Source organism: Prionailurus viverrinus, chromosome C1, assembly GCF_022837055.1.
Source record: "Prionailurus viverrinus isolate Anna chromosome C1, UM_Priviv_1.0, whole genome shotgun sequence".
NCBI classification, from domain to species: domain Eukaryota; kingdom Metazoa; phylum Chordata; class Mammalia; order Carnivora; family Felidae; genus Prionailurus; species Prionailurus viverrinus.
Genome location: NC_062568.1, coordinates 14,034,510 through 14,058,789, shown reverse-complemented (window position 1 = coordinate 14,058,789; position 24,280 = coordinate 14,034,510). Strand labels below are relative to the sequence as shown.

Below are 24,280 nucleotides of genomic sequence, written 5' to 3'. Positions count from 1 at the left end.
AACGGGGCTGCACGGAAATCCAAGTCAGAAGGCCAACAGAAAGGGATCTCAGAACCTCAACACGTGATCGGTTAAGAATGCAAGTGTCTGCAAGAATATGTCCTTTTTAGAAATAACAGTCGAACCAACAGAAGGTTAATAAAGGCTTTAATTTCACACACACAAAAAACTCTATGCATAATTTAAAAAGGAAACAAAAACAAGGAAAAACCATAAAGGATACAGAGGAACAGTTCTGCTAAAACACAGATAAAGTGCCGCTCCATACAAAACAACATAAAGAAATCAGAATCAAGTCACTCTGAGCACAAAGAAAATCACCTCACAAATAATGTGGCCAAAGCTGCCAGCAAATCTGGTAGTGGCTCAATTAGGCAAAGTGTAGGACCTTTACTTTTCTGTCTTCCTCTCTACAGCATAAGTAAGCAACACTGACAACAGGCCAGAGGAGTTGGGATGCAAGGACAAAAACTCAAGAGAGGGCGGGAGACCTGGGGAGGGGATGTGTGTGTGGGCTCAGTCCCCGCAGCCCCTCTGCTTTTGAAATAGGCCAGTCAGTTGATTGCTCTTACTGTTTTGGCATTTGACCTACTGAACTTGGGTCCTGATCCAGACCCTCATCCCCCTCTATTGTTTTGCCAGTAAACATGCCTATACTTTGAATCTCTTAAGGTACTTTAAGAAAAGTTCAATGTTACTAAAATCAACTGCTTATATTCATACTGGCACACTGTTTTAATTAAAAACTTCAAAACCTCAGACATATAGCACACATGGAAAGAAAAATTTACTGTGTATAAATATGATACAACGGAAAAGACTGCCTGAAGTCTAGTAATCAAAGCATGCCGTAAAGGAGTCAAGGATTGTGGTGACACACAGTAAAAGAATTGTCACAAAACTCTCAAGGCCTAACAAACTCTAGTTTCCAATCATATATATGTTTTTCAGATGTTAATAAGACATACCAATAGAGACAGAATTTTGAAGTGATACATGAGGAAGATGTCAGATGGCAGAAATCTGTTCAGGTTTGGTACACACTTAACGAGAGCATTACTCAGTGTTAAAGCCAGACGGAGAGGAGGAAAAGGACACACCTGTTTTGGGGGGACACTTATGTGACTTGCATCTGGTACTGGGTTTTGATTTTTCCAAAAATCTCATATATATACAAGATTCAAATATACTTGGGAGATGTAGCTGTTTCTCTGATTTAAAACAAAAGACCTCCTGAGAGAGGTCAGTTAAATCAGAGAGAAAAAAAATAAAGTGTGGATGACTGAGAGCGTCCACTGCAGTCACTTCAGAGGACAAAGAAAGAGGGAGAAGAGTCATATTTATTTGTTTTAATATAAACTCTTTTCAGATCACAAAAAAACAAACTACTTTTCTCCTGTAGGTTTCCAATCCCCACTCCCATGCTCTCTCTACACTCCTAACACTCAACTATAGTGACATGGCCAAGAGATCTTCACTTCAGGTGTTTCCAAATAATTTTCATTATACAACCATATCTGTAGCTGCACATGCGTCAAGCTATGCTTACATAGTTACATAATGGTAACTGCAATATGGAGGAATAAGTAAACTCACAAATTCACCTGCTGAGGTTTTAATTCTTAAAGTTTCTCTTTTGGAAGAATTCTACACTTGAACAAGGACAGAAGTAAAGAAATGTATAGTCTAGTATTTGCCTCCCAGAGTTAATCAGCTGATTTGTAAGTATCACTGTATACTTTAAAAAATGTAAACACATTTACATTTGTTACATCTGTTACTGAGCCATTAAATTAGGCCTGAAATTAACAGATCACTTCGAGTAAACATAGCTTTTGGAATCAAAATATAAATAGAAGAACAATTCATGGACTTGCCTCCTACTCTATCCTGCTGAGACAAAACTTAGATTTGAGTGTGCACACACATATAAATACCCCCACAAAACAGAGGCTATCTCCTCATAGGCCTAAATTACAGTCATGGCTACTAAAGGGACAGCAGCCATCTGGCCACATGCAACTTCCAATTCTCCATAATATTAGGTGATAAGAGTCAGTAAGTCTGGATTTTAGGTTAGTTTTCCATTCAAAAAAATTTCAATTAAGATCAGTTGTCTGCAGAACTAAGTGCTGTCGAGTTCTAATTCAATGTCATTTAAAGTAGTGTAACCCTATTTGGTAATTTTCAACAGAAAGGTTACTGTGTAGGCTGCCTGGGACTGAAGCATTCTGTCCCTATCTAACTTGTCCCTTGCGGCCCCAACACCCCAATGCCCCATCCCCCTGATTGTGAGCAAACTGATCAGACTGTGCAAAAAATATATATATATATATATATAATATATTATTATAATTTTTAAATATATACAGCCAGCTCAAAAAACCAATAAACCCTTTCAACGTGGTCCAGCTGAAATCTCCATCTGTAGTCATGAACCCTTCACTGAACCTGAATGAGAACACGTAGTGAAAGGGGGGATGGATAAGGAGCGCAGGGGGAGGGGAAGGCCGAACAGGCCATAACAATGCACAGCTACCAAAGAAAATTCAAGTCCAAAACTTGCAAGCGTACAAGTGGTGAGAGAAGTCATCTACCTCAGTAACCTATTTCCAACTAACAAGTTCAGCCCAAGAAATGAAGATCAAATCAAATCAGGTTTCTGAGCCACGTGTACTTCTAAACCACACACACACACACACACACACACACACACACACACACACACACACTACAAAAACAAGTCAAATGAGGGCACTTCATGGGCAATCAGGCTTATGGCATTTCTATTTTTTTTATGCCCTAATGCATCCATCCCCCATTTCAAATCATTTCCAACCATTTTTAACAGTACCTCTCAAAGCTCTCAAACACATGGAAGAGAAGTCCTAAATAGCTACAGAATTTGATCACCACTTCACTCATTTTTGAGAAAACCAGTTATTTCCCAGCAAAAGCTATAATTTTTAAAACAAATATTTTCCTCTGCTCTATATTACTCTTGCACAACTTACTGGCATACCATTTTGGAACATTCACTATGGTAATGCATAGGTAAATGGCAGTAGGCAAAGCTTTCATTGGTAGTTAACCAAAAGTGCTGGGGCCGTTTACAATTTGGAAACTGAACATTTTAGAACAGGTTACTATGTCAGAACACGTCCAAGCATGGGGCTGCAGCTCTCATAAGGCCATCTTCCAGAAAAGATGTTGCACCTTCTGTGATGGCGGACTTTAACATGTTTACTTCCCTTGAAAAACTGATGTTTTGTCCCTACCTGAGAGCTAAGAGTTACCTCCTTGTTTATAATAAAAGAAAAACATGAAAGAAAATACTGGAAGTTTTCATTTTGCTATACTTAACTGTGTGAACCTAATGATTCCTGGGCTTACAAAAATTATTTTGTGGACAGAATTCTCCTCTGAAACTCATTCTTCACATGGTTTCACAAGCTGCTTACTAACCAAGCTGGTTGTGGCAGCTGAGCGACTAATGCAGCACTTAATACTGCACTCCCATTTAGCCTCAACTCAAAGCACCTAAAAAGATAAATCCATTACACACCTTTGTTATTTGTTAGCTCTTGGGATTACCTAAGCCAATCTCATTATAACTCTCACCTGGTTTTAAGGGCAAAGCCAGGCAGCAAATGATTTACATGTTCTTTATCCAATAGCTCATGTACTTAATTTCCCATTTGCAGCAGGGCTTCTAGGGGTCCAGAGTTTTTAGATTTAACGCAAGAATCCTCATCTTGACCTATGTACGAGGGACAGATGCTAGCATTCTTTCTTATCCCTAAGTATCCTTGCTGGGGAATCCCAACCTCCTAAAGTTTTGGTTGCAATCTTTTAGGGTAACGTTTGCTCCATGGAAGAATGACACGGAAGAAAAAGAAAAGATTCTATCTTCACTACAATAATATAGATGATATACAAAGAATATACTTTGAGAAGGAAATTTCTTTAAAGAAAATGCAAAGTGTAGAATGAATACCAAATGGGGGACCATAACACATTCCAAAGCACCAACAATCCATTTCTTGGGACTGCATGTAAACAGCAAAAGCATTACAAATCCATGAAATAATTTTTTTAAAAAAGCTCCTCATGTCAGGTGGCAGAAATGCCTCTCCTTCCCAAGGAGGACACACTGTCATTAGTGTAACATGGAGAGCTGGCTTTCCAGTGAACTTTACTAATAAGAAACAAACATGAAAGAGTATAGACTCGAGTGAAACTACTCAAGGAACATAAAAGCTAAATGCCAACTGATATGTATATCTTTACACATTTCTCAGGTGAATGGACTCTTTGACGCCTTCATTTCTTCTCAGACTGCTGTGCTATTAGCTTTGAGCAGGCATACTCTGGTGACTCATCCTAACTCTTTAAGGCTCCATTCACTCCACATATATGTGTGTGTGGATGTGTATGTACATATGTATATATTTACAACACGTATCCCTAAGACAAAAGGAAGCGCCACTACTGTAGGAGAAAAAGAGGATAATCAGCTACAGATGTGAGACCAAAGTTTCCATAAAACAATTAGCAATGGAGCGTTCCACATAATTGCAATTTTCATCTTTTGGTTTGGCCCTGAGCTGTTTGTTGCTCCCGCATCAAGTAGAATTCCAAATTCTCCTCGGGCAGAGGAAAGGTGAGGCGGGCGGCAGTAAGAGGGAATAATACTCAGTGCGCACTGCCAACCCACGAGTTTGTTCCTCACAAGGCCTGACGAGCGGTCTTCCCCACTTCCATGCTAACTGCCTGAGAGTTCTTTTCCGTTTCCAGCAGCTCATCGAAGATCTCCCTTAAAATAAAACAAAAAAGAAATAAAACAGGACATTTAGTAAGTAAAGCTAAAGGACAGAAGACAGATACCGACAGAGCCTGCACAATCCCATTTGGTGCCTAAATTTTATTGAACAAGCAGCTCATTCATTTGATCACTATCTTAACCCCATGTGCCAATTTTTGAGAAAGCTGGGTGGCGGCGGTGGGGGGGGGGGGGGGTAGCAATGGCACTAGCTAGCCTTGACAACAAAGCCATGTGATTCCCATCCGTGTAACTCAGATCTTCCAGCTGATATAACTGGAAGACAGACCAAGGTTTACGATAGGACAACTTTATCATATAGAAGTCTTAAGTTCCATACTTAGATGCTACTGTGAGACAATTAACATGAAGTTAAGATATCGAGATATAAGCCCCAAGCAAAGAAAACAAAAATCAAAAATTGTCAACCAGCAAGTGATGGGAATACTTTGTCCTTACAGGGGGAAAAAATAGTTTCAGAGATTTGTAGCCCACAGCTCCAGACCTGGCAGTTTCTTACTTGTGCATATAAAAGAAGATGTAACCACTCCGGTCCCGATCACTCTGCACGGAAGCCTCTTGGATTTTAGATACCTCGAGATCATTGTAAGTAAACCATGCCTGCTTCTTAATGTCGTACACATCACTAATGTAATGACCTAAAATAAATAAAATCTTAAAATGGTTTGTTTTTTTTAAAGCCCAACGCGGGGCTTGAACTCACAACCTTGAGATCAAGGTCAAGAGTCAGACACTTAACTGACCGAGCCACCCATGTGCCCCTTAAAATTGTGGTTTTTAGAACACACTGCATTTTTCTCAGGTACAGGAAGTTGGTTTTTTGTGTGTGTGTGTGTTTTTTTTTTTTTTTTTTTTTAACGTTTATTTATTTTTGAGACAGAGAGAGAGCATGAACCGGGGAGGGTCAGAGAGAGGGAGACACAGAATCTGAAACAGGCTCCAGGTTCTGAGCTGTCAGCACAGAGCCCGACGCGGGGCTCAAACTCACAGACCGTGAGATCATGACCTGAGCCAAAGTCAGCCGCTTAACCAACTGAGCCACCCAGGTGCCCCAGGTACAGGAAGTTTTGGAGAGAGAGAAACAGCCTTCCCATCGACCCTACTCCCAGCAGTGTTTCTAAAAACCATTCCAAAAACATGTACAGAAACTCAAGGGAGTAATATAGTACAGCAGGACAACTTTTTGGATATAGATATATGTATGTATATGGAAATTTGGGTCATTTATAAAGAAATTAAAAAGTTGCACCTTTAACACAATTCATATTTAGTGTGATCAAAGAAAAGATTTAAAACTTTTTCTTGATGTATTCAACCTACAGCTCATGATACTGGGCACAGAGCCAACTAATAGGGAGTAAATGCTGGCAACTTCCATTTATAAAAAACTGAAATCACAATGTTCATTTACCTGAAGATGAGGTGCTACCAATGTGGCTGACAACACTAATGAGCCGGTAAGAATGAGGAAGATTCCCTGTCTGGAAAACAGAAGTGGGCGTGATTTTTAACTCTTCATTTGAATAAAAGTGAAACACTAAATTTAAATGTACTATCAAAGCCGACATGACAGTTTTAGTGTGTGTAGTCAAACTCAATAAAAAAAATCCAGTGGTTGCTATTGTTCACATCTTTTGACCCAAGAATTCTACTCCCAGCTAAAATTCATTCTAGGAAAATAATTCAAAAGGAAAAAAGAATATGTGTGTAAAATTATTTATTGTAGCATCACCTATAATAATGAAAAGTTGGGATTAACGAAATCACCTATAATAACGAAAAGTTGGGAAAGACTCAAAAATAGTTAAACGATCAGTGGTATACCAACTCAGTGCAATATTATTCACTGGGTCAGCAATACATTAACTTGTTTTCCCAACCCACATGAATGCACACAATAATTACAGCTCTATAAAAACAAGCGTGTTAATGATTAAGTACTGGAAAACAAAATGAACAAAATGAAAACAGTTGCAGTGGTGCTGCTGGGATCATGGGTAAACTTTTACATTTTTAAATATTTTTTTAAATGCCCTTAAAATATTATTAATAGAAAAAATTTTAAAAACCCTGAAAAGTGACATTCATGCACTGCAGGGAGCACCATAAGGTACAATGTGGGGAAGGAATACAGCTGTATGTAAACCAGAACCATTAAAATGTTCATAAACTTTAAGGCAGTAATTTACTTCTGGGGATTTAAAGAAGAAAATTCTAAATATAGAAAACACTCAATCATACACAATTCCTCAGTGTATTATTTATCACAGTGAACGACAGAAACTTAAATGCTCATGGTTAAAACCTAAATGAAATGAACAGTATGTTGATTTGAGGGAATACAGTACATACAACAATTAAAAATAAAATGCTTATAAGTAATCTTTAATAAGCAAGGATAAAAACTGTACTTATGACTTAAAAAAAAATTTTTTTTTTAACGTTTATTTATTATTGAGAGATAGAGAGTCACAGAGCATGAACAGGGGAGGGGCCGAGAGATGGAGAGACACAGAATCTGAAGCAGGCTCCAGGCTCTGAGCTGTCAGCACAGAGCCCAACGTGGGGCTCAAACCCACAAACCACGAGATCATGACCTGAACTGAAGTCGGATGCCTAACCAACTGAGCCACCCAGGTGCCCCTACTTTTTTTTTAAAGCACACTTGGAGGCAGAGATGACAAAGTATGTCAAAATGCTAACAGTAGTTGTGTTAGGACAGTGGACTCCTAGGCAATTAAAATTACAAAATTGGAAAATGGAAAAAAAACCAATTATTTCAGAAAAAAAGAAGGGTAAGAAAAGGTTACAATGTGCTCCAGTTTAACAGTGCAATAGTTTTTACTGAGTAACAACCAGCTAGTTTTGGTATATAACTTTAAAGACAATATAGTTTTGGGGCGCTTAGGTGGCTCAGTCGGTTGAGTGTCCGACTTCGGCTCGGGTCATGATCTCAGTGGTTCGAGCCCCATGTCGGGCTCTGTGCTGACAGCTCGGAGCCTGGAGCCTGCTTCAGAATCTGTGTCTCCCTCTCTCTCCGCCCCTTCCCCACTCGTGCTCTGTCTCTCTCTCAAAAATAAATAAAAATGTTAAAAAAAATTTTTTAAGACAATATAGTTCTGGAAGAACTAAAGGTGAGTTAATATTAATATGTAACATCAAGAGCCATGTTACTCATTTACTACCTAACATGTACACGAGGGAGTCAGTTTTGTTTCAGTCTGTTCTGAAGCTTGTAAGAAACGAGGAGCAAAGGCAAGAGAAAGTGAAGGCCATCGGACAGCTGCCACAGGGCACAGATGAACCCGCAAGGGACACGAACAGGGAGGCCTTTGAAGACAAACAGCAGGAGGAGTAATCCTGACAATGTGACCGGATCTACTCATGGAAGAACGTCACCTACCTCAGCATTTCTTTTCAGCTCCTCAGCCTCAGCTTCTGTGTACTCCATATCTAAAACATCCTCATTTCCAGAGTCCTCATCAGAACCCAATGAGTCCAGAAAAGAGTTGTTAAACTCTGAAGAATACAAAAATGTTGTAAAAGTTCTTAGAACAGACACAAAGAGATAGGATTAGAAAAGTAAAAAAACAGCTTGGGGTACATATTTTATCATCCTATGGAAACATAAAACATATTATCATTAGGGTTCCAATTTACCCAGCCCACTCTGAGGAGTAACAATTCAGGTACCAGGTATCTATAAAAGAAATGTCCCTTTTTCTTTTAAATATATTTATATGAAAGGGATAGGACTCTAATAAGAAAGGAATAAAACTGAAAAAGAGAATATGATTTTACAGATAACCCAATTTCACTACATTCCACATTCTATAAACTGTATGTTAGGTTTGAAGTACTTGGTGCATATTGTGGATGCCCCAGCAAATACAAACCACCTCACAGAAAACAGACCATAAAAAATTAGTATCCTTTCACATTCTTCAACATTAACTCTTTTGAAATTTAATATAATGGTATCTAACCTTGAATTTAAGGTTCACTTAAAATATACTACACTAATAATTAAATCCAAGATCCACTTTTTTCTTTAATGATGAGTTTCTACTGAAAGAATCCATCTTTAGTAATGACTTAAATAAAGAGTCCCAGAAGCATTTGTAGGTGTCTCTTTGCTTTAAAATACAATTAATCCCACTTAAAATCATAGTATAGAGTTATTTAAAAGACACGAACACTTATGAATGGGAAGAACAGAGAAAGAGACTATAGAATCAGAATCCTGAAAGCTACAAAGTAGATGGTGACGGACTTAGCAGACCTAGGAAAGCCAAAACCAAATCTTAAGCCAGTAACAGAAAAGTTGAGAACCAATCCAATTTAAATCACAGACTCTCGTTCAAAAGACATACAACTTGCAAATATCATGTACCCCTGAAATTGGAGGCTAAGGAGGGGATAAAAAAAAATAAGGATTTGGTGAAAAGTGTTTTGAGAAACAGACCCCCCAGGATCCCCTCCCCTCCACTTTATGCTGCTAAGCAGTGACAGAAATCTGGAGTTTCATCCTCTGGAGGGGGTAAAACACTCTCTGGACTGGGGGAACTCTCTGGACTGGGGGAACGCCAGGCACACACAGCAAATGGGGAAGCAGGCCACGATTTGCAGGGCAAACCCCTCTACCCCAGCCCTATTCCTATACTTGGCTCTCAGAACTCTGACAGCCTCATCTTTTACCTTTAGGCAAAGGCAATAAATGAGAAAACTCTTTTTTTTTTTTTAAAGTTTATTTACTTATTTTGAGACAGAGAGAGAGCAAGTGCACAAGTGGTGGAGGGACTGAGAGAGAGGGAGACAGAGAATTCCAAGTAGGTTCCACACGGTCAGTGCAGAGCCTGATGTGGGGCTTGAACCCACGAACTGTGAGATCAAGAGTCGGCCGCTCGACCAACTGAACCACCCAGGCCCCAGAGAAAACTCTTTTTTTTTAGGAATCTGACCAGCCCATGACAAAGTCCTAAAATATTAACATCATCTTCAAAACAGTCCCACCCTCTAAAACTCAGAGTTGATGAGCCCTAACTATTCATGTACTCAGAGCTTCCAACCATCTTTTTGTTATTTTTTTAAAGTTTATTTATTTATTTTTGTGTGTGTGAGAGAGAGAGTGCATGCTTGAGTGAGCATGTGAGTGGGCAAGGGGTAGAGAGAGAGGGGGAGAGAATCTTAAGCAGGCTCCATGCTGTCAGGCTGTCAGCAGAGCCCTATGCAGGGCTTGGACTCAAGAACTGTGAGATCATGACCTGAACCAAAACCAAGAGTCGGACACCTAACTGACAGCCACCCAGGTGCCCCCAACTATCTTTTTAGTCTCCTTTTCTTAACAATGAACCAACAACCAAAGATTACTAGACACTGAGGAAAGCCTCTAATAAGTAATATAAAGACCATAAGAACCACACAGGACAGGGCAGTTGGAGGAAACAATCTATTCAGGGAGAAGAAACCTTCAAATAAACAAATCAACTATATTTAATATCCTCAGAGATTTGAGATGGTATTACTTCCATGACCACCCCCCAAAAGCTTACGAAAAAGAGAACATACACAAAACAAATCAGTTCTTGAAAATCAGAAATATGATAGAAATAAAACACTCAAAAGAAGGTTTGGAGCTAGAGATAAGGTTAGAGAACTTTCCCAGGAAGCAGAGCAAAATTACCAAAAGATGGAAAACTAGAAAGAAGAGATGAGAAAATTTTAAGAATCAGACCAGAAAGTCTGGATAACAGAAGTTTCAAAAAGAGAAAAGAGAGTGAAAGGGAGGAAGTCAGTGAAAATTTCTTATAATTGAAGGACACAAGTTTCTCTATTAAAATGATCTTTTAAGTACCCAGTAAAATGGATGAAACAGACCTACATCAAAGCACATCGGTATGAAACTTCATCATAGTAGAAATAAAAAGATCCTACAAGCTTTCAGACAAAAACGGGGTCATATCAGGATAAAGAATGGCTTTCATACGGCAACTCTGCAAACAAGACTTCTATCACTGCTCAGCAGCATGAAGCTGGAGGGAAACAATGCTTTCACAATGACTGCAAACCCAGAATTCTATACAGCCAAACCATCAAATACTAGGTCCAGTGAAACTTGCAAGGCTTCCAAAAAAACCTGAGTCACAACCCCTCTTTTCTAAGAAAACTACTAGGACGTTCTCCATCAAAGCACAAGTAGAGGGGTGCCTGGGTGGCTCAGTTGGTTAAGCATCTGACTTCGGCTTGGGTCATAATCTCATGGTTCATGAGTTTGAGTCCCACATCAAGTTCTGTGCTGTCAGTGCAGAGCGCACTTTGGATCCTCTGTCCCTGTCTCTCTCTGCCCCTCCCCCGCTTCACATGTATTCTCTCTCAACAATAAATGTTAAAAAAAAAAAAAAAAAAAAAGCACAAGTACACAAGTAGACCAAGAATGAGGAAGGGTGAGATACAGGAAATGAGAGATTCAAACAAAGGAGAGAATCAGAGGGAATCCCCAGGAGAATGGTTAGGGAGCTCTCAGGGTATCTGTGCATGGATGTAAAGGGCAACCAGTCCAGACTGGAGCAATGTGACTTGTGACAGCCATTAATGCCACTACTATACCATCTTTCTAATAGAGCACAGAATGCCTGGGTGAAATCTAGCTTCAATTCTTATTTGTAATTGCCTCAACTATGTGCCAGCAAAATTCAGGCTCTCTGCTCTATGCCCTGGTGTCTAAATCAGCCTAGAGCACTCAATTTGTACCAAAGTGTTCTGTTTTGATCTATTTCTGAGAACCAGAGAAAGACTAGTGATCTTGGAAAATAAAAGTGAGCCTGCTTCCCATGACTACATGTCCCTGTGGACCTCTAGTATCTGGTCCATATATTAGTTCTGCCACATGCCACAACTATGGTGAGCATTATGTTTCTAAATACTCATGATTTTGCCCACTGATTTTCCAAGAGTGAACTCTTGTAAATTCACAGGGAAACTGAGGCCACATTATCTTCTAGTAGTTCTAATCATGGCAAAATGCTCTTTCACATGTCTTTGTTATGTAATTTTTCAAAAAAAAAAAAAAAAAGGAGGGGTGATATGGATAGAGATGACAAATTATTTTTTTTTTTTAAAAAGCTACCGGGGTGCGCCTGAGTCACTCAGTTGGTTAAGCGTCCGACTTCAGCTCAGGTCACAATCTCACAATTCATGAGTTCAGGCCCCGCGTCGGGCTCTGTGTTAACAACTCAGAGCCTGGAGCCTGCTTCAGATTCTGTGTCTCCCTCTCTCACTGCCCCTCTGTCTAGTTCTCTGTCTCTCTCTCTCTCTCAAAAGTAAGTAAAAACATTAAAAAAAAAATGTTTTTTTAATAAAAATATTTAAAAAAAGCTACTGATGGATACAAACATTAGAACAGTGGTTTTCTCTTGGGGTAGAGGGAAGAAATGGGTACACAATTTCTAAGGTTCTATTTCTTTACCTTGAAGGTGTTAAAATTTGTTATTGTCATTAAAATAATACTTTACATGTTTTTCTGTGTGCGATACAGTTCACCATAAAAACAATGTAATTAAAATAATCTCCACACCTTGAAGACTTAACTCTGTTGCTCTTTTGAGGTCATCATCTTCTTTCTGTTCCCAAGCTTCCTAAAGGGACAAAAACAAAACTAAGGTATTTAAAAAGGTACTGATTAAACTTATTTAACAAGGATGAGATCAGCCGTGCTAAAAGCATTTGCTCACAATGTTTTCCATAATCTTACAAATGTATGGAGTATGACTTTTTGAGGGATGTGGAGAAATCCTTTACTTTTTTCAACCTGTTTTCCTCAAATACAACCTCGGGGGTTGAAAGGGCTTACATGTTATCTCTTCTAGTCAGTCACATTTGGCTTGCTAACCAAAAGCCATTCACTGTGACAGTGTGATCTAATTAATTCCCTTTCTTCTTGTATGTATGAAATGCCTGGCACACAGCAGAACCTACTTAGCAAGTTGCTCTGTTTTCTTTCCTCTGATTTATAGCATCTGCCCATTTCCGTGGTATAAATACTCCCACTGTGGCAAAGTTTAAGCTACCAACATGATACTGAGTGCACGGCTGGGAAGAGGTGGGCATGCCTGAGCTGACGGTGAGCTGGTGGTCCTAGTGTATTGCTGTCACTAAGTCTATGACAGCAACAGAAAATTTCCACAAGATCATTATTCAAACATTTCTATTTTATTCTTTTTTCTATTTTTTTCTTGCTTAAAAAAACCCCCGACACACGTAACAGATACTTGGTGAATACTAAATGAATGCTGCTGTTACTTTTCTAATACATCTGAGGTTCTCTTAGAAAGACAAGAACCTGTGAAAATGTCAACCTGATGACTAATTATAAAAATAGGGAAATGCTGACTCTAAAAATTTTTCCCTCTCATCTGCAGAGAAATTTATAAACTTCATGCATAAATGAAGAAAAGATGTAATTTAAGCAGAACCGTTTTATACTTTTCCCAAGTCTAGACTTGTTTTTAGTTACTAAAGTATGTAAGAAGCTTAGAATGAGCTATTCTGCATTACAGTCCTGGGAGCAATAATACTGTATTCAGGAAAGAAACAGATATTCTCTAAGAGGAAATATGATTACTTAAACTCATCCAGCATATAAAGTCTGTGCTGAAACCCAGATGGTAAAAGATACTCTTTTAGCTATTAATAGAATGATGCAGGTATACCAAACTGAAGAGACCTCATATTCTATTCTCAGATGTGAAGATAGGTTCATAAGATAGTTTTAACTGGGTAGCTGACAAGAAAGAGGATATATGTCCTTTGTGCATGAAAAAGAGGTATGCTGAATTTTTTCTTTCTCTGCACTATAAGGAACTATTGTTAAGAAATCAGACCTTGGTCTTTTAGATGAAAAATAAGTTTTCTAAAACAAATGATTACTATCCATTATTTGCAAAATAGCTGACATAAATACATCTTGATGATGAGGCAGCTAGGGAGATACTTCTCACAAATAAAAGGATACAGAACAGCTGGTTCTGAAAGCATTTTAAAGCAGCAGTTCTCAGCCTTGACTGAACACCAGAATCACTGGGAGGTTTTAAAAAATGAAGGAAGAAGTAAGGAGGAGGGAGGAAGCAAGGAGGAAGGAAGGAGAGAAGGGAGGCTGAACGAAGGGGGAAGGGGGAGAGAGAGGGAGGAGGGGGGGAGAGGGGGAGGGAGGGAGAGAGAGGGAGGGAGGGAGAGAGAGAAAAGGAAAGATATCTAGATGCCCAGACCATACCCCAGGATCCATTATATCAGAATTCCTGAGGGGAAGAACAATGCAAGTATCAGTATTTTTTAAAGCTCCCCAGATGATAGTAATGTGCAGTTAAGAATGAACCCCACTGTTCTAGAGAAATCAGATAGTAAGATTTTATTTTTAAGTAATTACTACACCCTATGAGGGGCTTGAACTTACAACCTGGAGATCAAGAGTCACATGCTTTACTGACTGACCAGCCAGGTGCCCCAGACAAATTAGATTTATTAATCTGATTATTTGTAAACACTAAAATGGTGTGCTCATTCTAGGGAGTTTTGGTAAATTTTTATTACTAACATGACGTGGATTGCATAGGATCACACAACCATGAAAACATCACCTTTTAGTCAAGATACCTTAGGCAACTGCAATACCTCAGGCAAAAGCAACGGCTTTGGTAAATATAAGTATGAAGAACTAGAAATTTAAGATTAGATTACTATATAAGAAAAGAGCGGATAAATGTTCATCTTTTCCAGTCTATGACTGAAAGCTGAAATTTCAGATATTATTCAGATAATAGCCCTGAGAATTTTATGCTCAAATAATTCATAGGAAAGAATTCATATTGTGAGAAAGTGACCAGAACAATGCCTTAAAATATTAAAAAATCATGGTGGTATGCTGGCTATTTCTAAAGCTTGCAAAATAAAATTGGACAGGGGATGATGTGTAATAACCCATCCTGCCTTAGCATGCAACGAATTACACTAATGGGAAGTAATCAACAATACATTTTGTTGCATTTGGAATTTCAAAAAAAGAAAAACTATCACTGTTTCTGTTTCAGAACCAAGGCAAAGTTCCAAACAAGTTTGTTTGTTTTGCTGGACCAATGCCTTAGTGTATGTAAATCACCTGGAACAATGCTTGGCACACAGTAAGTGCTTAATGCATGTTAGTTGTTGTTACTGGGGAAGACGGGTAAGGAGAAAACAGCAATAGAAGTATCTCTTACTTGTTCCTGAAGGCTCTGAGCCAATGCCTGCTGAAGTTCTTGCTCTTCCCTTTCACGTTCCATATCATACTGCTGGAGCCAATCAACCTCTCCTTGAGATCCTTCTGGAGTTTTATTTTCTTTATTCTCATCACAGTCTTTAGTTATCTCAGTAAAACTGGCAGGATCTGAGGAAGCAGAACAAGACGTAACTGGGAAATCCTCTCTAATAAACTGAAATCTCTGGACTAGAGTGACACCTACTGTTCAGAGAGTAACTGACCCGAACCTCATACATGACTTGCTTGGGACACACAATTTCATCTTGCTACATTTAGATCATGGTTTCTCAATCTCAGCACTACTGACATTCTGGGTGGGATAATTTTTTGTTGTTTGAGGGGGCTGTCCTATGCACTGCAGAATGTTCAGCAACATCCTTGGTCTCTACCTACTAGATGCCAATAGCACCCCCCTTCCCCAGATGTGACCACCAAAAATGACAGACATTGTCAATGTCCCCTGGGGGAACAAAACTGTCCTTGGTTGAGAACCACTGATCTACAGCAATGTTCTGAAACGTAACCAATCAGGAAGCACTATGGCTGAGGATGGAGAAAAATGAACAGCCATATTCATAGCCGGTCACAATGTCACATAGCCAAGTATTAGGAATAAAGCATTGTTTAGAGTAGTAAATGAATAATTAGGCTAGAATGATTAAGCTAACATTGAGATTTTTCTCATTATTAAATTAGGTCAAATGAGTGTGAGTTTTCATTAATAATCAAATAAGCCTTGTACATATCCTAAATCAAAAGAGCTACATGAAATACGTAAACACTTCATGTACTGCACAAGAATATAACTATATATGTTTAAAACATCCACACAAGGAGATAAGAAGAAAAAATCTTTCATTTCTTTCTGTTCCTTCTCAATCTCTAGACCACAGCTAGCTGGGATAAACAGTATGGTCATGATTTCGTTCTGGTTATTTGAACTGTGAGAACAAAAAACATATTATGATTTTTAATATAGGTAAGAGTGGTAGACAAAGAGTTCAATGCTTTCTTTCTCTCAAACACTACAAAAGCAAATACTATCATCTTAACAAGTTAGGGAAAGTCTCATAAAAAGAATTTAACTGGCAAACAAGAATTATCTTTACAGATTCATTTTATATAGATTGTGTTAAAATTAGTATATGCTCTTTATCTGCCCTAATACTGTATCTTAACCACTTAAACGATAGATTTTCTACAGCACTACCAATTAATCTGAAGTTTACAACATCTTGACTTTAGACTCTAAATCAGTAAGTTGTCATCATTTTTTAATTGTATCAAATTGTTGACTGAATACTTACCATTAAAACTCTGAATACTCATTAAAAGAGAAAAACTCTTCGAATATATGAAGTGCAAAAGCAATATGATCCCAATTGAAAAATTATATAAAAGATGTAATTTCTGGGGCGCCTGGGTGTCTCAGTCAGTTAAGTGTCCGACTTCAGCTAGGTCACAATATCGTGGTCTGTGACTTTGAGTCCTGTGTCAGGCTCTGTGCTGACAGCTCAGAGCGTGGAGTCTGCTTCGGATTCTCTCTGCCCCTTCCTCGCTCACATTCTGTCTCTCTCTCTCTCTCTCTCTCTCTCTCTCAAAAATAAACAAACATTAAAAGTTATAACTTCTTCCTTTCCTCCATTCTTGGAGAAAATCATTTCCATAAGCTGGAAGGGGGAGCTCTGAAGTCTCTCTGACCCTTCCTGTCCCTCTGGCCTTAGCTTATTGGACCAGGAATGGATATTTGAGTCAACCAATCTGATTACTGCTGGAAATGTGGAACTGAGACATTCAAAATTAGCTGATGTTGAACATTTTAAGTGGAAGAAAGATTTGGGAGTTGAGGCTGCTATTTTAGACCTAAGATAAATATTATTACTTTTATTACCAAAATATACTCATTAAAAAAAGGTAATTTTTCTTAACCAATAATTTTCGGCATTCCAGGTACTAATGTGCCCCACAAATCCTAAAATCATACTACCAATTAATCCACGTGATAGAAAACCAATCAAGAAAGTTTACTTTGAGATGCTAAAATCAAGATAGATTTGTTATCAGGACAAGATTATCAGATGGATACAAACATTACTTAAGATCTATGGGAACAAATATGACCATGGAAAAATAACACTCTTTTAAGGAACTTGATCAATGGATAGAAGGAAAGCCACATGTCAGAATTTAACATTTTTACACTGAACACATATCTTCTGCTTCTTCCCCTACACCAAATGAAACCTGCTCCTTCCCTATAGTCTATGTTTCAGTGAAAGGGATCACTATACACAGTTTTTTTTTAACGTTTATTTTTATTTTTTGAGAGTGGGGGAGGGGCAGAGAGAGAGGGAGATGAGGATCTGAAGCAGGCTCTACACTGAGAGCAAAGAGCCCAATGTGGGGCTCAAACTCACAAACTGAGATCGTGACCTGAGCCGAAGTCAGAAGCTTAACCGACGGAGCCACCCCTGCACCTTATGTGCCTTTTTTAAAGACAGAAAGCTGGTGTCATTTTTTACTTATCCCTCATATCAGGTAAGTCATTATTTCCTAACTATCTCTTCAATCCATCGACTTTTCCTTCAAATGCCAAAACCTTGGCCTAAGGCACCATTAGTTTTTGACCTAGACAACTGAAGTAACTTCTTAACAGGTCTCACAGGATTACTTTGAATTTCTTCTCTAATAAATGTGCTATAGTGCAGCCAGAATGGTCTTTTTATTTTTTTAAACTTTTTTTTTTTTTTTTAATTTTTAACGTTTATTTATTTTTGAGAGAGAGAGAGAAACCGAGTGGGACAGGAACAGAGCCTGACATGGGGCTCGAACCCATGAACTGCGAGATCATGACCAGGACACTTAACCAACTGAGCCACCCAGGCACCCTTTTTAAAATTTTTTTTAAAAGTTTATTTATTGGGGCGCCTGGGTGGCGCAGTCGGTTAAGCATCCGACTTCAGCCAGGTCACGATCTCGCAGTCCGTGAGTTCGAGCCCCGCGTCAGGCTCTGGGCTGATGGCTCAGAGCCTGGAGCCTGTTTCCGATTCTGTGTCTCCCTCTCTCTCTGCCCCTCCCCCGTTCATGCTCTCTCTCTGTCCCAAAAAATAAATAAATGTTGAAAAAAAAAAAAAAGTTTATTTATTTATTTTGAGAGGGAGTGAGAGCGAGTGAGAGTGAAAGAGAGAGAGCGAGCGAGCGCGCTCACACGCATATGCAAGTGGGGGAGGGCAGAGAGAGTAGGAGAGAGGGAATCCCAGTGCAGAGTCCGATATGGTGCTCAAACTCATGAACCATTAGATCATGACCTGAGTCAAAGGTGGATGCTTAACCAATTGAGCCACCCAAGTGCTTTGAGAATGATCTTTTTCAAATATAAATCTTTATCAAACACTTGTTTGCTTATAACTATTCAATAACTTCCTAATGGTTCTGAAATAAAAGTCCAAACTTCTAAAAATGGGTTTAGGCCATGTAAAAACTAGAGATGCATAGCTTTCTCTCTTTTGCTTTTCTTCCTCAACACTATGCTCCAGTAATGCAGATCATTCTGAACTTTTTTGTTGCCTACTAACTTGCCATGGCCTTTCTCACATCTCAACCTCTGCACATACTCTTCCCTCTGGCTGGTGTCCGGAGACAGTGAAACCTTACTTGGCAGTCTTCTTGCCCTTTCTGAGTTGATTCATGAGACAATGTGCTGGGCCCCAAATAATTACTGAGAATCTACTATGCACCAGGAATTGTTGTGGAAGGTGGGACTACAGCAACAATTAAAGCAAGATGGCCCTTGTCCTCAAGTAGCTTAAGTGCAAAGACTCTGAGATGAGAATGAACTTAGCATATTTGTAGGAACAAAGAGAGACAAAGCCAGTATAGCTAAGTGGAGTGAAAGAGGGGGAGAGTGGAGACAGGCCATAGTAAGAAGCGTGGATGGGGGTGCCTGGTTGGCTCAGTCAGTTAAGTGTCTGACTTTGGCTCAGGTCATGATTTCATGGTTCGGGAGTTCGAGACCTATATCCAGCTCCCTGCTGTTAACACAGCCTGCTTCGGATCCTCTGTCCCCCTCTCTCTGTGCCCCTCCCCAGCTTGTGCTCTCTCTCTCTCTCTCTCAAAAATAAACAAACATTCAAAAAGAATAAAAAAAAGAAAGATAGAAAAAAGAAGCTTGGATGAAGTGTAATGGCAAATCATAATAAGTTTTAAATGTTTACTTATTTATTTTGAGATGCAAGGGAGGGGGGGAGGGGCAGAGAGAGGGAAGAAGAGAGCATCCCAAGCAGGTTCCACCCTACCAGCGCAGAGCCCAAGGTAGGGCTCAATCCCATAAACCATGAGATCATGACCTGAGCCCAAATCAAGAGCTGGGTGCTTAACTAACTGAGCTAGCCACCCAGGCGCCCTGCCAAGTGGACATTTTACGTAGGCAGCTCAACACCAAAATTTAAAGCTCAGCTGAGAGATCCAAGCTAGAGGTATGAATTTGGTAGTTCATCGGTATGTGAGGCTGTGGTAAAATATGAGATCACTCAGGGAGAGAGCTTCAGTAGCAAAAAGACAGCTAAGGATGGTATTCTGGGAATACTCCAACAATCAGAGTTCTGATGAGGGGAGGGAAACTAAAGTGACTTGGTTTAGTAGGAAGAAAACCCCCTGACAAGCATGGTGTCATGGAAGCTCAGAGAAAAAAAAAAAATGTACAAAAGTTTTGAATGTTAAGGAAGGAGTGGTGAATTATGTGAAATACTGCTAATGTAAACTTGATAAACCATTTCAGGGGAGTGATGGGGAAGAAAGCCCACTTGCAGAGGGCTGGTGAGAGAATGGGTGGTGGTAAGAAAGTAGAGAGAATGAATAAAACACTTTCAGAGAATTCTGTTGTGAGTGGAGCAAAGAAAGAGAGCAGTAGCAGTAGGGGAATGTATGGTAACAAGAGAGTTTTTTAAAAATGGATTTTTACCTCATAACCAGTAAGGAAATTGAATTCGTAATCAAAAATCTCCCAAAAAACAAGAGTCCAGGGCCAGATGGCTTTCCAGGGGAATTCTACAAATACTTAAGGAAGAGTTAACACCTATTCCCTTGAAGCTGTTCCAAAAAATAAAAATGGAAGGAAAACTTCCAAACTCTTTCTATGAAGCCAGCATTACCTTGATTCCAAAACCAGACAGAGACCCCACTAAAAAGGAGAACTATAGACAAATTTCCCTGATGAACATGGATGCAAAAATCCTCAACAAGATATTAGCCAACTGGATCCAACAATACATTAAAAAAATTATTCACCACGACCAAGTGGGATTTATACCTGGGATGCAGGGCTGGTTCAGTATCTGCAAAACAATTAACGTGATTCATCACATCAATAAAAGAAAGGACAAGAACCATATGATCCTCTCAATAGATGCAGAGAAAGCATTTGACAAAATACAGCATCCTTTCTTGATAAAAACTCTCAAGAAAGTAGGGATAGAAGGAGCATACCTCGAGATCATAAAAGCCATATATGAACAACCCAACGCTAATATCATCCTCAATGGGGAAAAACTGAGAGCTTTCCCCCTAAGGTCAGGAACAAGACAGGGATGTCCACTCTTGCCCCTGTTATTCAACATAGTATTAGAAGTCTTAGTCTCTGCCATCAGACAACACAAAGAAATAAAAGGCATCCAAATCGGCCAAGAGGAGGTCAAATTTTCACTCTTCGCAGAAGACATGATACTCTATATGGAAAACCCTAAAGATTCCACCAAAAAACTGCTAGAACTGATTCATGAATTAAGCAAAGTTGCAGGATATAAAATCAACACACAGAAATCGGTTGCATTCCTCTACACCAACAATGAAGCAACAGAAAGAGAAATCAAGGAATTGATCCCATTTACAATTGCACCAAAAGCCATAAAATACCTAGGAATGAATCTAACCAAAGAGGTGAAAAATTTACACACTGAAAACTATAGAAAACTTCTGGAAGAAATTGAAGAAGACACAAAAAAAATGGAAAAAGATTCCATGCTCCTGGATAGGAAGAACAAATATTGCTAAAACGTCGATACTACCCAAAGCAATCTACATATTCAATGCAATCCCTATCAAAATAACACCAGCATTCTTCACAGAGCTAGAACAAGTAATCCTAAAACTTGTGTGGAACCAGAAAAGACCCCGAATACCCAAAGCAATCTTGAAAAAGAAAACCAAAGCAGGAGGCATCACAATCCTGGACTTCAAGCTATACTACAAAGCTGTAATCATCAAGACAGTATGTTACTGGCACAAGAACAGACACTCAGATCAATGGAACAGAACAGAGAACCCAGAAATGGACCCACAAACGTATGGCCAACTAATCTTTGACAAAACAGGAAAGAATATCCAATGGAATAAAGACAGTCTCTTCTCTTCAACAAGTGGTGCTGGGAAAACTGGACAGCAACATGCAGAAGAATGAACCTGGACCACTTTCTTACACCATACACAAAAATAAACTCAAAATGGATGAAAGACCTCAATGTAAGACAGGAAGCCATCAAAATCCATGAGGAGAAAGCAGGCAAAAACCTCTTTGATCTTGGCCGCAGCAAGTTCTTACTCAATGCGTCTTCGGAGGCAAGGGAAACAAAAGCAAAAATTAACTACTGGGACCTCAACAGACTAAAAAGCTTCTGCACAGCAAAGGAAACAATCAGCAAAACTAAAGGCAACCGACAGAATGGGAGAAGGTATTTGCAAACGACATATCAGATAAAGGGTTAGTATCCAAAATCTATAAAGAACCTATTAAAGTCAACACCCAAGAAACAAATAATAATACAGTGAAGAAATGAGCAAAAAACAGGAATAGACACTTCTCCAAAGAAGACATCCAGATGGCCAACCGACACATGAAAAAATGCTCAACTTCATTCATCATCAGGGAGATACAAATCAAAACCACAATGAGATACTACCTTACACCTGTCAGAATGGCTAACATTAACAACTCAGGCAACAACAGATGTTGGCGAGGATGTGGAGAAAGAGGATCTCTTTTGCATTGTTGGTGGGAATGCAAGCTGGTGCAGCCACTCTGGAAAACAGTATGGAGGTTCCTCAAAAAACTAAAAATAAAATCACCCTATGACCCAGCAATTGCACTACTAGGTATTTATCCAAGGGGTACAGGTGTGCTGTTTCGAAGGGACACATGCACCCCAATGTTTATAGCAGCACTATCAACAATAGTCAAATTATGGAAAGAGCCCAAATGCCCATCAATGGATGAATGGAAAAAGAAGATGTGGTATATATATACAATGGAGTATTACTCGGCAATCAAAAAGAATGAAATCTTGCCATTTGCAACTACGTGGATGGAACTGGAGGGTATTATGCTAAATGAAATTAGTCAGAGAAAGACAAATATCATATGACTTCACTCATATGAGGTCGTTAAGAGACAAAACAGATGAACATAAGGGAAGGGAAACAAAAATAATATAAAAACAGGGAGGGGGACAAAACATAAGAGATTCATAAATATGGAGAACAAATTGAGGGTTACTGGAGGGGTTGTGGGAGGGGAATGGGCTAAATGGGGAAGGTGCACTAAGGAATCTACTCCTGAAATCATTGTTGCACTATATGTTAACTAATTTGGATGTAAATTTTTAAAAAATAAAAATAAAAATGGATTTTTAGGGGCACTTGGATGGCTCAGTCGGTTAAGCACCGCCTTCGGCTCAGGTCATGATCTCGAGGTTTGTGAGTGGTTCATGAGTTTGAGTCCCACATCAGGTTCTCAGCTCTCTGCTGTCAGCACAGAGCTCACTTTAGATACTCTGTTTTCTTCTCTTTGCCCCTCCCCCTCTTCCTTCCTCCCTCCCTCTCTCTCTCAAAAATGAACATTAAAAAAAAAAAGATGGGTTTTTAATCATTTTAGAGATTAAGGCACACAAGAGTAATTTACAAGAGAGGGAAGACTTGATGCAGAAGAGAAGGTATAATTTCAAGAGAGAAGGTCAAGAAACAAGTGGATGAAATTCTGAATATGAATGGAGGGACTGGCCTTAAAGAGCAGGGATATTTCCTCCATAACAAAAGTGAAGGCAGAATGTTCATCTGATTACATCTATTTTCTTTCTTTCTTTTTTTTTTTTTAAAGTTGATTTATTTTTGAGAGAGAGAACAAGCCTGAGCGGGGAGGCATGGAGAGAGAGAGAGGGAGAGAATCCCAAGCAGGTCTGCACTGCAGTGCAGAGCCCAAGGCGGGACTTGATCCCATGAACTGTGAAATCATAACCTGAACCGAAATCAAGACACTTAACCAACTGAGCCACCCAGGTGCCCATGACTGGAAACCGTAATGAGATCAAGTCATCACTGACAACAGAACAGGACACGAGGTTAAGTTGGATGGAGAGAAGGTATCTGAAATCAAGATTTCAAAGGTGGCACAGTTACTGATGACGACAAAGTCAAGGGAAGGGTTTCTCAAACGTTAGCATGCATCAGAATGACTTGGGAGTCAAAACACAGAACACAGAATGCCAACAGAGTTTCTTATTCAGTAAGTCTGGGGTGGGGCCATTAATGGCATTTCCAGCAATTTCCCACGTGATACTGATGATCTGTGAAAATACTCTGAGAACCACTGGTCTAAAACAGGACTACTGTCAGTGATCAAGATGGGGTAGGAAAAAAGATCTTTGGAATTAAGATCAGGAACTGAGAAACCAGGCTTTTGAAAGGATCATTTATGAAGATGCTGAGGGCTCTACGATGTTGATGAGAGAACCTGAAAGGTAAAAGACAGCTATAGGAAGAGATAGATAGGTGGCAAAGTTTAATGTCTTACACTTCGAGAAGCTGGGATTTTTGTAGAATGAGAAGAGACAGAGGTCTGGTGATGGCAGTGAGTAACAAGAAAAAAACTCATCCCATCTCCAAGGTCTGAAGTTTTATGGTATGCAAAAAAACGACTTATGCTTAAAGAAGAGTAGAGCAATCCACAATGGGAGCCTTTCAAACAAAAAAACTGGCCGTGAATACATACTAAAGACACCTAACAATCAAATGCAGTGGGTAAACTCTGGGTTCTAGGTGGGGAAAAAAAGTATAAAAAATATTTTGGAGAACAACTGGAGAAACGTGTGTGGCCTCTA

General features: G+C 39.3%; 1 protein-coding gene across 5 annotated transcripts in view; it reads right to left on the bottom strand.

Annotated features, from left to right (window-relative positions):
- Positions 1-130: 130 nt before the first annotated feature.
- Positions 131-24,280, bottom strand: part of USP37 (ubiquitin specific peptidase 37) — a 101,035-nt gene continuing 76,885 nt past the window's right edge. For all 5 annotated transcript variants that reach the window (XM_047873502.1, XM_047873497.1, XM_047873499.1 and 2 more), the window contains 6 exons: positions 15,094-15,260; positions 12,417-12,477; positions 8,247-8,362; positions 6,255-6,324; positions 5,343-5,481; positions 131-4,816 (listed from right to left, as the gene is read on the bottom strand). In XM_047873502.1, the coding sequence (XP_047729458.1) occupies positions 4,729-4,816; positions 5,343-5,481; positions 6,255-6,324; positions 8,247-8,362; positions 12,417-12,477; positions 15,094-15,260 (641 nt within the window). In that variant the 3' untranslated portion in view covers positions 131-4,728. The remainder of the gene's footprint in view (positions 4,817-5,342; positions 5,482-6,254; positions 6,325-8,246; positions 8,363-12,416; positions 12,478-15,093; positions 15,261-24,280) is intronic.